A 16,768-nucleotide genomic window follows, 5' to 3' on the forward strand; every position below is an offset into this window, starting at 1 on the left:
GGATTCCAAGCTACACGCACCCCATCAATAAGATGTTTAGCCGACAGCACCTGGACAAAAGTCGCCTTTAGTTGTAAACGTGAGTATTTGAAGACCTGGCTCTGTTCGCGTTTTAATCCCTGTGGAATGCTAGGTAAGAACACATTTGTAAGATTAGCTTGTCGGGCTAGCTTACTTCATGTTGTCGTTCCGATGACGTGAATCGCATTTATGACCCGTGAAAATCGGGGGTAGAATAGCTCTTCAACCCGTCAAATAGCTGGAATACTGCCGAGTGCAGTTTGAAACAATGAACGAATAAAAAACAAAGCATCGGTGCAATTGCATATGCCTTGTACCGCATGCTACCGTGTTCTTCAGGTGAACAATTCACTTGCCTCTGCATGTCTTTGTGACAGTACCTTCAGGAGGGCAGAATGCGCCCATCTTTTCAGATACCTGCGGTATCGTCACTATTAGATAATGGATCATAAACACGTTTGGTCAGAATCGTACAATGGACTCTGCTTTTAGCAGATTTCTTATGGATAAGAAAGTTGTCCCATTTATAGGATGAGCGTTGCCACCATACCACCCAGCTAAAATGTATTGCGTTTACCGTCTCTCCGGGATAGAATTGGATAGAATTAATCTTAGATGCCGGGTCATAACCAGTTGTAAGTACATTAAGGTGACCTATGACACCTTGACGACAGGTGACAACGGGTGCATAATGCCTATAGTCTGTTTCTGCTATGTCAATTTGGACTTAATTTGTTGGCACTTTCAACATTCAAAATAAAACTACCTCCTGTAAAGTACATTTTGTATTGAGCACTGAGATAAAACTAGCAAATCCAGACTAGTACTTTTTCAGTTATTTCGTATTTACAGCTACGTAACACTGTCGATTTTTAAATTGAGAAACAGTTGGTGTTTTTTTCCATTTCCGTGAGTACTTTAGTATCTTGATGTAAGGCGAGATAAACATGGTCCATATTTGCTAATTTAGATGTCGTGGTTCTTAACAAATGTACTCAACCTTGACTTATGTAATGGATCCTTAAATATTCACCTTTTTTTAATGGCTGTTTTTGTTTATTTAAAGAAACGGGTTGCGGGAAACCACCAGCAATAACCCACGCTACAGTAGCTAAGACGCCTTTCTCATCCATTGCCACGTACACATGCAACCAGGGATACATAAAAAGATCTGGCTCTACCACTATTGCCTGTCAAGCAAACGGGAAATGGGCTGCAAGCAATTTAAGATGCTCTTGTGAGTAATTTTCATGGTTCAAAGTGATTCTTCTATTATAGATATAAGTAAAGAATAAACTCCGAAGACGCGTCAATAGTTGTGCACGGGGTTTGGTCAGACAAGATATAAACGGATACACAAGATATAAACGGTAACTTTGAGAATTTATTAAACAACTCTCCCGCGTATGATGATGACGGCAATGTTGGTACAAGTAATCTATGACCAAATTGCCTAATCACCCTGATGAGGAACTGAAGCTTTTGCTTTCTTCGGTCGGTGCAACATCCACTGGCAATTTCCACATAGAACTCGGCACTTCATCTGATGAAATTATTCCTTGCAGTCAAGGATTTAATACTGTGGAGATTGCACGACAAAAAGCAGAAACTCCCCTGCCACCTCCCTTAAGTCTGGTATCGCGCCATTTCGGTGGGCCACTCTCTTCATTTGAATTGCAAGATTTGGAAAGATCTGCTAAAAGTAAAAATACTTTTAAAAAATGTGACTGGTCCTTCGGTTACTGTCTACTTGGTACAAAGCAAAATGGAAAGGACAAGTAGACATGTATCTTTTACAAGCGTCTGACGGCGAGTTAAACCAAATGTTTATCGTCTTCATAACGGAGGTAAAAAAAATAAAAGGTGAAGACTACCATGGCAATAACCTCCATGCCGCCTCCCCCCACCCCCCCTGCTTATCTACTGCTGGAACACCAATATAATGCCACCCTCCTATCGTATCATCCACACGTGGTCTGACTGTTTCCGTCCCGCTGGAAATTTGTCTTGAGCGTCTGTCGTATGTGTAAATGTTCTAAAATGCTGATTATGCATTGTAGGAACAGTTGAAGCCACACTTCGAACAATACAGACCCGTCAAGATCCGGGGTAGAATAGGTCTTCAACCCATGCTTGCCGTAAAAGGCGACTATGCTTGTTAGGCGACTAACGGGGGATCGGGTGGTCATGCTCGCTGACGTGGTTCATGCATGTCATGGTTTCCAATTGCGTGGATCGATGCTCCTGTCATTCACTGGATTGTCTGGACCAGACTCGATTATTTACAGACGGACGTCATATGGCTGGAATATTGCCGAGTCCGGTTAAACAACAAACAAATCGAACAGTACATTGAACGACCATTGTCAGTGTATGAAAAAAACAAGTTGATTTCAACCCATATCTCTAGTACAGCATTTCTATTAACTGCCACAGTTTAAGCCTCTACGGTAAATACACGAGTAGTTTTCGTGAGACATTGCATCCATGTCTTAATATTGTGCTACCCAGAATTGGAGATGTGCAATGGATTTCTACTTCAGATTTCGTATACATTGGGAACAATATACTCGCTATGAGGATAGTATCTGGAAACAGAGTGTCTTCGGTATCTACGTGGAAGAACAAAAAGATATTCTACGATGCCCCGATTTCAAAGTCGTTGCAAGCCGGATGCCTCACAGGAAATGCAGCTCTACCCTGCACTAAACACTTCAGAAGTGTCCTTGTCAACAACTGGTCAAAAATTGGAGTCAAGCAGGTAATTTCAGTCCGCTGAACATTCCCTCCAGTTGGAAACACTTAAACGGTTGCCAGTTTCCCTTTAGTCCCTATCAATTGTAAACGAGCATAATAACCAAGTTCTGAACTAAAAAAATCTTTCATCGTAGTTATCGTCGCTTGTGGTTTTTTTCTCCTTTAAATTTTACATCGCTCAACCATATTCCCTTTATATTCATAAACCTTTTATTTGCTAACCTGTCCAATATGTTCGTAAAAGATACTACTCTCAACTTTAATGACCATAAATACATACATACACCATGAAGATCCAAGGTAGCATGGGTCTTGAGCAACCCATACTTGTAAGGGGCGACTTACGGGATCGGGTGGTCAAGCTCGCTGACTTTGATGCATCGTATCCCAATTGAGTGGATCGATGTTCATGATGTAAATCACTGGTTTGTCTAGTCCCGACTGGATTATTTACAGAGTGCTGTCATTTAGCTGGGATATTACCGAGTGCGGCGTTAAACATCAACAAACGTAGTGATATCCGTGTTCGCACGACTCGCATACTAAATGAACACACGCTTATGATGGCATGATGTTATACAACCGATTGTTTATGGTAATGGTTGTCACTTTTATTTATTAAACATTGTCGTGTCGACTTTTTACAAGCACTCGGCAATATATTTCGATTTTTAAATGGATAAGATTGATTATTTTTCTTAGGTCCACGTCTTGATCATGAAATCTGGGAGGTTGATGAAGAAATTGATATTCAATGGTGTTCGTTCGTCCTCGACCAAATGGTTGTCAAAATCACGACTCCTAAAATCGTCGTGGAAAGATTTGGGAAAGAGAAGCCGTACGAACTACTTTTCCTTAAACGGGTAAGAATTTTATTGCCTGACTGAATTGACCTTCACGATACCGCGTTAAAAATGATCTGAAGCAACCCATGCTTCAGTGGGGCGACCCCCCGCATGCTTATCCTTATATCCCAACGGGGTGGATCGATGCTCATGCCAATCACTGGATTCTCTGCTCCAGACTTGCATCTACACTAGCATGCTTGACAATCAATTCGATCCTGATGTATTTACTTTGTGGGTTCTTGAACACGGGGAATACAGTGTCGTGGGTGTTACTTCAGAACTAACTCGAGCAAACGCTGAGACGGACAACTGGCCGTAACATTTAGGCGGTCTGTTAGCCTAGCACTTAAAGCGTTCGCTCGTCACGCCAAAGAACTGGGTTTTATTCCTGAAAGGGATGAAATATGTGAAACACATTTTGGTGCCTCCCTCCCCTCAGAACAGTCTGTCTTGGTTGATTTGATGCTGACGAGTGAAATAATTACTGGCAATGTATAAGATTCATCTTGCAAACTTTTCTTTAATTCAAATGTCTTCCATCCAGGGCCAGATCATTTAGGCGGTGGTACATCAGTCGATCCTGGGGCGGTTGCAACTCTGATAGGGGATGGCTTCTGGTTAAAGACTCTGCATCAGGCACATGTAGATACGACAAGGGGTCCAGTTTTCCGAGAATTCGGTACTCGCGCAAGTCTACATATGACAAGTCTTACAGTAAGCAGTCCATCTAACTGGAAACTTATGGTTGGTCTCGCTGCATCACTTTCTACTTGCCTTGAAAAACTACAGGCAACTAAATGCAACGTGTAGACTGTGGTCACGAGATTAATGTCTTGTTGGACATTGCTGAAGTCCATACCTGACATTTGTTATTTTTTCGTAAATATACATTGGCTAACTTTTAAGGTGTAAGTTGTTACAAAGATAAACTATTGCCTTTTTTTTCTCGGTGAAAAGTTCCATTTGGCCCTCCGATTTAAGTATATAATTTTAATAAAATATATTTTTTGATAACATTTGACAATATTATAATGCTTAAGATACTATTGTAACTTCTCTTCCCAATTCTTTATACAGAATACGCAATGGCGGATACTATGTTAATACTTCTAAAACTGGCTACCGATGTATGCGGCCCTCCTCCAACTGTTAAAAGATCAACCGTCAAATATACCTCCCTCGCTGTTGGCGCTAGGGCTGTATACACATGCCACAGGGGATTCCAAGCTACACGCACCCCATCAATAAGGTGTTTAGCCGACAGCACCTGGACAAAAGTCGCCTTTAGTTGTAAACGTGAGTATTTGAAGACCTGGCTCTGTTCGCGTTTTAATCCCTGTGGAATGCTAGGTAAGAACACATTTGTAAGATTAGCTTGTCGGGCTAGCTTACTTCATGTTGTCGTTCCGATGACGTGAATCGCATTTATGACCCGTGAAAATCGGGGGTAGAATAGCTCTTCAACCCGTCAAATAGCTGGAATACTGCCGAGTGCAGTTTGAAACAATGAACGAATAAAAAACAAAGCATCGGTGCAATTGCATATGCCTTGTACCGCATGCTACCGTGTTCTTCAGGTGAACAATTCACTTGCCTCTGCATGTCTTTGTGACAGTACCTTCAGGAGGGCAGAATGCGCCCATCTTTTCAGATACCTGCGGTATCGTCACTATTAGATAATGGATCATAAACACGTTTGGTCAGAATCGTACAATGGACTCTGCTTTTAGCAGATTTCTTATGGATAAGAAAGTTGTCCCATTTATAGGATGAGCGTTGCCACCATACCACCCAGCTAAAATGTATTGCGTTTACCGTCTCTCCGGGATAGAATTGGATAGAATTAATCTTAGATGCCGGGTCATAACCAGTTGTAAGTACATTAAGGTGACCTATGACACCTTGACGACAGGTGACAACGGGTGCATAATGCCTATAGTCTGTTTCTGCTATGTCAGTTTGGACTTAATTTGTTGGCACTTTCAACATTCAAAATAAAACTACCTCCTGTAAAGTACATTTTGTATTGAGCACTGAGATAAAACTAGCAAATCCAGACTAGTACTTTTTCAGTTATTTCGTATTTACAGCTACGTAACACTGTCGATTTTTAAATTGAGAAACAGTTGGTGTTTTTTTCCATTTCCGTGAGTACTTTAGTATCTTGATGTAAGGCGAGATAAACATGGTCCATATTTGCTAATTTAGATGTCGTGGTTCTTAACAAATGTACTCAACCTTGACTTATGTAATGGATCCTTAAATATTCACCGTTTTTAATGGCTGTTTTTGTTTATTTAAAGAAACGGGTTGCGGGAAACCACCAGCAATAACCCACGCTACAGTAGCTAAGACGCCTTTCTCATCCATTGCCACGTACACATGCAACCAGGGATACATAAAAAGATCTGGCTCTACCACTATTGCCTGTCAAGCAAACGGGAAATGGGCTGCAAGCAATTTAAGATGCTCTTGTGAGTAATTTTCATGGTTCAAAGTGATTCTTCTATTATAGATATAAGTAAAGAATAAACTCCGAAGACGCGTCAATAGTTGTGCACGGGGTTTGGTCAGACAAGATATAAACGGATACACAAGATATAAACGGTAACTTTGAGAATTTATTAAACAACTCTCCCGCGTATGATGATGACGGCAATGTTGGTACAAGTAATCTATGACCAAATTGCCTAATCACCCTGATGAGGAACTGAAGCTTTTGCTTTCTTCGGTCGGTGCAACATCCACTGGCAATTTCCACATAGAACTCGGCACTTCATCTGATGAAATTATTCCTTGCAGTCAAGGATTTAATACTGTGGAGATTGCACGACAAAAAGCAGAAACTCCCCTGCCACCTCCCTTAAGTCTGGTATCGCGCCATTTCGGTGGGCCACTCTCTTCATTTGAATTGCAAGATTTGGAAAGATCTGCTAAAAGTAAAAATACTTTTAAAAAATGTGACTGGTCCTTCGGTTACTGTCTACTTGGTACAAAGCAAAATGGAAAGGACAAGTAGACATGTATCTTTTACAAGCGTCTGACGGCGAGTTAAACCAAATGTTTATCGTCTTCATAACGGAGGTAAAAAAAATAAAAGGTGAAGACTACCATGGCAATAACCTCCATGCCGCCCCCCCCCCCCACCCTCCCTGCTTATCTACTGCTGGAACACCAATATAATGCCACCCTCCTATCGTATCATCCACACGTGGTCTGACTGTTTCCGTCCCGCTGGAAATTTGTCTTGAGCGTCTGTCGTATGTGTAAATGTTCTAAAATGCTGATTATGCATTGTAGGAACAGTTGAAGCCACACTTCGAACAATACAGACCCGTCAAGATCCGGGATAGAATAGGTCTTCAACCCATGCTTGCCGTAAAAGGCGACTATGCTTGTTAGGCGACTAACGGGGGATCGGGTGGTCATGCTCGCTGACGTGGTTCATGCATGCTGACGTGGTTCATGCATGTCATGGTTTCCAATTGCGTGGATCGATGCTCCTGTCATTCACTGGATTGTCTGGACCAGACTCGATTATTTACAGACGGACGTCATATGGCTGGAATATTGCCGAGTCCGGTTAAACAACAAACAAATCGAACAGTACATTGAACGACCATTGTCAGTGTATGAAAAAAACAAGTTGATTTCAACCCATATCTCTAGTACAGCATTTCTATTAACTGCCACAGTTTAAGCCTCTACGGTAAATACACGAGTAGTTTTCGTGAGACATTGCATCCATGTCTTAATATTGTGCTACCCAGAATTGGAGATGTGCAATGGATTTCTACTTCAGATTTCGTATACATTGGGAACAATATACTCGCTATGAGGATAGTATCTGGAAACAGAGTGTCTTCGGTATCTACGTGGAAGAACAAAAAGATATTCTACGATGCCCCGATTTCAAAGTCGTTGCAAGCCGGATGCCTCACAGGAAATGCAGCTCTACCCTGCACTAAACACTTCAGAAGTGTCCTTGTCAACAACTGGTCAAAAATTGGAGTCAAGCAGGTAATTTCAGTCCGCTGAACATTCCCTCCAGTTGGAAACACTTAAACGGTTGCCAGTTTCCCTTTAGTCCCTATCAATTGTAAACGAGCATAATAACCAAGTTCTGAACTAAAAAAATCTTTCATCGTAGTTATCGTCGCTTGTGGTTTTTTTCTCCTTTAAATTTTACATCGCTCAACCATATTCCCTTTATATTCATAAACCTTTTATTTGCTAACCTGTCCAATATGTTCGTAAAAGATACTACTCTCAACTTTAATGACCATAAATACATACATACACCATGAAGATCCAAGGTAGCATGGGTCTTGAGCAACCCATACTTGTAAGGGGCGACTTACGGGATCGGGTGGTCAAGCTCGCTGACTTTGATGCATCGTATCCCAATTGAGTGGATCGATGTTCATGATGTAAATCACTGGTTTGTCTAGTCCCGACTGGATTATTTACAGAGTGCTGTCATTTAGCTGGGATATTACCGAGTGCGGCGTTAAACATCAACAAACGTAGTGATATCCGTGTTCGCACGACTCGCATACTAAATGAACACACGCTTATGATGGCATGATGTTATACAACCGATTGTTTATGGTAATGGTTGTCACTTTTATTTATTAAACATTGTCGTGTCGACTTTTTACAAGCACTCGGCAATATATTTCGATTTTTAAATGGATAAGATTGATTATTTTTCTTAGGTCCACGTCTTGATCATGAAATCTGGGAGGTTGATGAAGAAATTGATATTCAATGGTGTTCGTTCGTCCTCGACCAAATGGTTGTCAAAATCACGACTCCTAAAATCGTCGTGGAAAGATTTGGGAAAGAGAAGCCGTACGAACTACTTTTCCTTAAACGGGTAAGAATTTTATTGCCTGACTGAATTGACCTTCACGATACCGCGTTAAAAATGATCTGAAGCAACCCATGCTTCAGTGGGGCGACCCCCCCGCATGCTTATCCTTATATCCCAACGGGGTGGATCGATGCTCATGCCAATCACTGGATTCTCTGCTCCAGACTTGCATCTACACTAGCATGCTTGACAATCAATTCGATCCTGATGTATTTACTTTGTGGGTTCTTGAACACGGGGAATACAGTGTCGTGGGTGTTACTTCAGAACTAACTCGAGCAAACGCTGAGACGGACAACTGGCCGTAACATTTAGGCGGTCTGTTAGCCTAGCACTTAAAGCGTTCGCTCGTCACGCCAAAGAACTGGGTTTTATTCCTGAAAGGGATGAAATATGTGAAACACATTTTGGTGCCTCCCTCCCCTCAGAACAGTCTGTCTTGGTTGATTTGATGCTGACGAGTGAAATAATTACTGGCAATGTATAAGATTCATCTTGCAAACTTTTCTTTAATTCAAATGTCTTCCATCCAGGGCCAGATCATTTAGGCGGTGGTACATCAGTCGATCCTGGGGCGGTTGCAACTCTGATAGGGGATGGCTTCTGGTTAAAGACTCTGCATCAGGCACATGTAGATACGACAAGGGGTCCAGTTTTCCGAGAATTCGGTACTCGCGCAAGTCTACATATGACAAGTCTTACAGTAAGCAGTCCATCTAACTGGAAACTTATGGTTGGTCTCGCTGCATCACTTTCTACTTGCCTTGAAAAACTACAGGCAACTAAATGCAACGTGTAGACTGTGGTCACGAGATTAATGTCTTGTTGGACATTGCTGAAGTCCATACCTGACATTTGTTATTTTTTCGTAAATATACATTGGCTAACTTTTAAGGTGTAAGTTGTTACAAAGATAAACTATTGCCTTTTTTTTCTCGGTGAAAAGTTCCATTTGGCCCTCCGATTTAAGTATATAATTTTAATAAAATATATTTTTTGATAACATTTGACAATATTATAATGCTTAAGATACTATCGTAACTTCTCTTCCCAATTCTTTATACAGAATACGCAATGGCGGATACTATGTTAATACTTCTAAAACTGGCTACCGATGTATGCGGCCCTCCTCCAACTGTTAAAAGATCAACCGTCAAATATACCTCCCTCGCTGTTGGCGCTAGGGCTGTATACACATGCCACAGGGGATTCCAAGCTACACGCACCCCATCAATAAGATGTTTAGCCGACAGCACCTGGACAAAAGTCGCCTTTAGTTGTAAACGTGAGTATTTGAAGACCTGGCTCTGTTCGCGTTTTAATCCCTGTGGAATGCTAGGTAAGAACACATTTGTAAGATTAGCTTGTCGGGCTAGCTTACTTCATGTTGTCGTTCCGATGACGTGAATCGCATTTATGACCCGTGAAAATCGGGGGTAGAATAGCTCTTCAACCCGTCAAATAGCTGGAATACTGCCGAGTGCAGTTTGAAACAATGAACGAATAAAAAACAAAGCATCGGTGCAATTGCATATGCCTTGTACCGCATGCTACCGTGTTCTTCAGGTGAACAATTCACTTGCCTCTGCATGTCTTTGTGACAGTACCTTCAGGAGGGCAGAATGCGCCCATCTTTTCAGATACCTGCGGTATCGTCACTATTAGATAATGGATCATAAACACGTTTGGTCAGAATCGTACAATGGACTCTGCTTTTAGCAGATTTCTTATGGATAAGAAAGTTGTCCCATTTATAGGATGAGCGTTGCCACCATACCACCCAGCTAAAATGTATTGCGTTTACCGTCTCTCCGGGATAGAATTGGATAGAATTAATCTTAGATGCCGGGTCATAACCAGTTGTAAGTACATTAAGGTGACCTATGACACCTTGACGACAGGTGACAACGGGTGCATAATGCCTATAGTCTGTTTCTGCTATGTCAATTTGGACTTAATTTGTTGGCACTTTCAACATTCAAAATAAAACTACCTCCTGTAAAGTACATTTTGTATTGAGCACTGAGATAAAACTAGCAAATCCAGACTAGTACTTTTTCAGTTATTTCGTATTTACAGCTACGTAACACTGTCGATTTTTAAATTGAGAAACAGTTGGTGTTTTTTTCCATTTCCGTGAGTACTTTAGTATCTTGATGTAAGGCGAGATAAACATGGTCCATATTTGCTAATTTAGATGTCGTGGTTCTTAACAAATGTACTCAACCTTGACTTATGTAATGGATCCTTAAATATTCACCTTTTTTTAATGGCTGTTTTTGTTTATTTAAAGAAACGGGTTGCGGGAAACCACCAGCAATAACCCACGCTACAGTAGCTAAGACGCCTTTCTCATCCATTGCCACGTACACATGCAACCAGGGATACATAAAAAGATCTGGCTCTACCACTATTGCCTGTCAAGCAAACGGGAAATGGGCTGCAAGCAATTTAAGATGCTCTTGTGAGTAATTTTCATGGTTCAAAGTGATTCTTCTATTATAGATATAAGTAAAGAATAAACTCCGAAGACGCGTCAATAGTTGTGCACGGGGTTTGGTCAGACAAGATATAAACGGATACACAAGATATAAACGGTAACTTTGAGAATTTATTAAACAACTCTCCCGCGTATGATGATGACGGCAATGTTGGTACAAGTAATCTATGACCAAATTGCCTAATCACCCTGATGAGGAACTGAAGCTTTTGCTTTCTTCGGTCGGTGCAACATCCACTGGCAATTTCCACATAGAACTCGGCACTTCATCTGATGAAATTATTCCTTGCAGTCAAGGATTTAATACTGTGGAGATTGCACGACAAAAAGCAGAAACTCCCCTGCCACCTCCCTTAAGTCTGGTATCGCGCCATTTCGGTGGGCCACTCTCTTCATTTGAATTGCAAGATTTGGAAAGATCTGCTAAAAGTAAAAATACTTTTAAAAAATGTGACTGGTCCTTCGGTTACTGTCTACTTGGTACAAAGCAAAATGGAAAGGACAAGTAGACATGTATCTTTTACAAGCGTCTGACGGCGAGTTAAACCAAATGTTTATCGTCTTCATAACGGAGGTAAAAAAAATAAAAGGTGAAGACTACCATGGCAATAACCTCCATGCCGCCCCCCCCCCCCACCCTCCCTGCTTATCTACTGCTGGAACACCAATATAATGCCACCCTCCTATCGTATCATCCACACGTGGTCTGACTGTTTCCGTCCCGCTGGAAATTTGTCTTGAGCGTCTGTCGTATGTGTAAATGTTCTAAAATGCTGATTATGCATTGTAGGAACAGTTGAAGCCACACTTCGAACAATACAGACCCGTCAAGATCCGGGGTAGAATAGGTCTTCAACCCATGCTTGCCGTAAAAGGCGACTATGCTTGTTAGGCGACTAACGGGGGATCGGGTGGTCATGCTCGCTGACGTGGTTCATGCATGTCATGGTTTCCAATTGCGTGGATCGATGCTCCTGTCATTCACTGGATTGTCTGGACCAGACTCGATTATTTACAGACGGACGTCATATGGCTGGAATATTGCCGAGTCCGGTTAAACAACAAACAAATCGAACAGTACATTGAACGACCATTGTCAGTGTATGAAAAAAACAAGTTGATTTCAACCCATATCTCTAGTACAGCATTTCTATTAACTGCCACAGTTTAAGCCTCTACGGTAAATACACGAGTAGTTTTCGTGAGACATTGCATCCATGTCTTAATATTGTGCTACCCAGAATTGGAGATGTGCAATGGATTTCTACTTCAGATTTCGTATACATTGGGAACAATATACTCGCTATGAGGATAGTATCTGGAAACAGAGTGTCTTCGGTATCTACGTGGAAGAACAAAAAGATATTCTACGATGCCCCGATTTCAAAGTCGTTGCAAGCCGGATGCCTCACAGGAAATGCAGCTCTACCCTGCACTAAACACTTCAGAAGTGTCCTTGTCAACAACTGGTCAAAAATTGGAGTCAAGCAGGTAATTTCAGTCCGCTGAACATTCCCTCCAGTTGGAAACACTTAAACGGTTGCCAGTTTCCCTTTAGTCCCTATCAATTGTAAACGAGCATAATAACCAAGTTCTGAACTAAAAAAATCTTTCATCGTAGTTATCGTCGCTTGTGGTTTTTTTCTCCTTTAAATTTTACATCGCTCAACCATATTCCCTTTATATTCATAAACCTTTTATTTGCTAACCTGTCCAATATGTTCGTAAAAGATACTACTCTCAACTTTAATGACCATTAATACATACATACACCATGAAGATCCAAGGTAGCATGGGTCTTGAGCAACCCATACTTGTAAGGGGCGACTTACGGGATCGGGTGGTCAAGCTCGCTGACTTTGATGCATCGTATCCCAATTGAGTGGATCGATGTTCATGATGTAAATCACTGGTTTGTCTAGTCCCGACTGGATTATTTACAGAGTGCTGTCATTTAGCTGGGATATTACCGAGTGCGGCGTTAAACATCAACAAACGTAGTGATATCCGTGTTCGCACGACTCGCATACTAAATGAACACACGCTTATGATGGCATGATGTTATACAACCGATTGTTTATGGTAATGGTTGTCACTTTTATTTATTAAACATTGTCGTGTCGACTTTTTACAAGCACTCGGCAATATATTTCGATTTTTAAATGGATAAGATTGATTATTTTTCTTAGGTCCACGTCTTGATCATGAAATCTGGGAGGTTGATGAAGAAATTGATATTCAATGGTGTTCGTTCGTCCTCGACCAAATGGTTGTCAAAATCACGACTCCTAAAATCGTCGTGGAAAGATTTGGGAAAGAGAAGCCGTACGAACTACTTTTCCTTAAACGGGTAAGAATTTTATTGCCTGACTGAATTGACCTTCACGATACCGCGTTAAAAATGATCTGAAGCAACCCATGCTTCAGTGGGGCGACCCCCCGCATGCTTATCCTTATATCCCAACGGGGTGGATCGATGCTCATGCCAATCACTGGATTCTCTGCTCCAGACTTGCATCTACACTAGCATGCTTGACAATCAATTCGATCCTGATGTATTTACTTTGTGGGTTCTTGAACACGGGGAATACAGTGTCGTGGGTGTTACTTCAGAACTAACTCGAGCAAACGCTGAGACGGACAACTGGCCGTAAGATTTAGGCGGTCTGTTAGCCTAGCACTTAAAGCGTTCGCTCGTCACGCCAAAGAACTGGGTTTTATTCCTGAAAGGGATGAAATATGTGAAACACATTTTGGTGCCTCCCTCCCCTCAGAACAGTCTGTCTTGGTTGATTTGATGCTGACGAGTGAAATAATTACTGGCAATGTATAAGATTCATCTTGCAAACTTTTCTTTAATTCAAATGTCTTCCATCCAGGGCCAGATCATTTAGGCGGTGGTACATCAGTCGATCCTGGGGCGGTTGCAACTCTGATAGGGGATGGCTTCTGGTTAAAGACTCTGCATCAGGCACATGTAGATACGACAAGGGGTCCAGTTTTCCGAGAATTCGGTACTCGCGCAAGTCTACATATGACAAGTCTTACAGTAAGCAGTCCATCTAACTGGAAACTTATGGTTGGTCTCGCTGCATCACTTTCTACTTGCCTTGAAAAACTACAGGCAACTAAATGCAACGTGTAGACTGTGGTCACGAGATTAATGTCTTGTTGGACATTGCTGAAGTCCATACCTGACATTTGTTATTTTTTCGTAAATATACATTGGCTAACTTTTAAGGTGTAAGTTGTTACAAAGATAAACTATTGCCTTTTTTTTCTCGGTGAAAAGTTCCATTTGGCCCTCCGATTTAAGTATATAATTTTAATAAAATATATTTTTTGATAACATTTGACAATATTATAATGCTTAAGATACTATCGTAACTTCTCTTCCCAATTCTTTATACAGAATACGCAATGGCGGATACTATGTTAATACTTCTAAAACTGGCTACCGATGTATGCGGCCCTCCTCCAACTGTTAAAAGATCAACCGTCAAATATACCTCCCTCGCTGTTGGCGCTAGGGCTGTATACACATGCCACAGGGGATTCCAAGCTACACGCACCCCATCAATAAGATGTTTAGCCGACAGCACCTGGACAAAAGTCGCCTTTAGTTGTAAACGTGAGTATTTGAAGACCTGGCTCTGTTCGCGTTTTAATCCCTGTGGAATGCTAGGTAAGAACACATTTGTAAGATTAGCTTGTCGGGCTAGCTTACTTCATGTTGTCGTTCCGATGACGTGAATCGCATTTATGACCCGTGAAAATCGGGGGTAGAATAGCTCTTCAACCCGTCAAATAGCTGGAATACTGCCGAGTGCAGTTTGAAACAATGAACGAATAAAAAACAAAGCATCGGTGCAATTGCATATGCCTTGTACCGCATGCTACCGTGTTCTTCAGGTGAACAATTCACTTGCCTCTGCATGTCTTTGTGACAGTACCTTCAGGAGGGCAGAATGCGCCCATCTTTTCAGATACCTGCGGTATCGTCACTATTAGATAATGGATCATAAACACGTTTGGTCAGAATCGTACAATGGACTCTGCTTTTAGCAGATTTCTTATGGATAAGAAAGTTGTCCCATTTATAGGATGAGCGTTGCCACCATACCACCCAGCTAAAATGTATTGCGTTTACCGTCTCTCCGGGATAGAATTGGATAGAATTAATCTTAGATGCCGGGTCATAACCAGTTGTAAGTACATTAAGGTGACCTATGACACCTTGACGACAGGTGACAACGGGTGCATAATGCCTATAGTCTGTTTCTGCTATGTCAATTTGGACTTAATTTGTTGGCACTTTCAACATTCAAAATAAAACTACCTCCTGTAAAGTACATTTTGTATTGAGCACTGAGATAAAACTAGCACATCAAGACTAGTACTTTTTCAGTTATTTCGTATTTACAGCTACGTAACACTGTCGATTTTTAAATTGAGAAACAGTTGGTGTTTTGTTCCATTTCCGTGAGTACTTTAGTATCTTGATGTAAGGCGAGATAAACATGGTCCATATTTGCTAATTTAGATGTCGTGGTTCTTAACAAATGTACTCAACCTTGACTTATGTAATGGATCCTTAAATATTCACCTTTTTTTAATGGCTGTTTTTGTTTATTTAAAGAAACGGGTTGCGGGAAACCACCAGCAATAAGCCACGCTACAGTAGCTAAGACGCCTTTCTCATCCATTGCCACGTACACATGCAACCAGGGATACATAAAAAGATCTGGCTCTACCACTATTGCCTGTCAAGCAAACGGGAAATGGGCTGCAAGCAATTTAAGATGCTCTTGTGAGTAATTTTCATGGTTCAAAGTGATTCTTCTATTATAGATATAAGTAAAGAATAAACTCCGAAGACGCGTCAATAGTTGTGCACGGGGTTTGGTCAGACAAGATATAAACGGATACACAAGATATAAACGGTAACTTTGAGAATTTATTAAACAACTCTCCCGCGTATGATGATGACGGCAATGTTGGTACAAGTAATCTATGACCAAATTGCCTAATCACCCTGATGAGGAACTGAAGCTTTTGCTTTCTTCGGTCGGTGCAACATCCACTGGCAATTTCAGCATAGAACTCGGCACTTCATCTGATGAAATTATTCCTTGCAGTCAAGGATTTAATACTGTGGAGATTGCACGACAAAAAGCAGAAACTCCCCTGCCACCTCCCTTAAGTCTGGTATCGCGCCATTTCGGTGGGCCACTCTCTTCATTTGAATTGCAAGATTTGGAAAGATCTGCTAAAAGTAAAAATACTTTTAAAAAATGTGACTGGTCCTTCGGTTACTGTCTACTTGGTACAAAGCAAAATGGAAAGGACAAGTAGACATGTATCTTTTACAAGCGTCTGACGGCGAGTTAAACCAAATGTTTATCGTCTTCATAACGGAGGTAAAAAAAATAAAAGGTGAAGACTACCATGGCAATAACCTCCATGCCGCCCCCCCCCCCCCCCCCCTGCTTATCTACTGCTGGAACACCAATATAATGCCACCCGCCTATCGTATCATCCACACGTGGTCTGACTGTTTCCGTCCCGCTGGAAATTTGTCTTGAGCGTCTGTCGTATGTGTAAATGTTCTAAAATGCTGATTATGCATTGTAGGAACAGTTGAAGCCACACTTCGAACAATACAGACCCGTCAAGATCCGGGGTAGAATAGGTCTTCAACCCATGCTTGCCGTAAAAGGCGACTATGCTTGTTAGGCGACTAACGGGGGATCGGGTGGTCATGCT

At 41.5% G+C, this 16,768-nt stretch overlaps 1 protein-coding gene across 1 annotated transcript; it reads left to right on the forward strand.

Moving 5' to 3' along the window:
• Positions 1-4,711: 4,711 nt before the first annotated feature.
• LOC139459482 (zona pellucida sperm-binding protein 3 receptor-like) lies at positions 4,712-15,017 on the forward strand. Its single transcript, XM_071240922.1, has 12 exons — positions 4,712-4,922; positions 5,930-6,100; positions 7,429-7,646; positions 8,345-8,505; positions 9,036-9,205; positions 9,569-9,787; positions 10,796-10,966; positions 12,276-12,493; positions 13,192-13,352; positions 13,882-14,051; positions 14,415-14,633; positions 14,953-15,017. The coding sequence occupies exons 1-12, from the start codon at positions 4,712-4,714 to the stop codon at positions 15,015-15,017; spliced, it is 2,154 nt and encodes a 717-aa protein (XP_071097023.1).
• Positions 15,018-16,768: the final 1,751 nt, after the last annotated feature.

The sequence above is a fragment of the Haliotis cracherodii genome, unplaced genomic scaffold, assembly GCF_022045235.1.
Source record: "Haliotis cracherodii isolate W230 unplaced genomic scaffold, xgHalCrac1.p SCAF_13, whole genome shotgun sequence".
NCBI classification, from domain to species: domain Eukaryota; kingdom Metazoa; phylum Mollusca; class Gastropoda; order Lepetellida; family Haliotidae; genus Haliotis; species Haliotis cracherodii.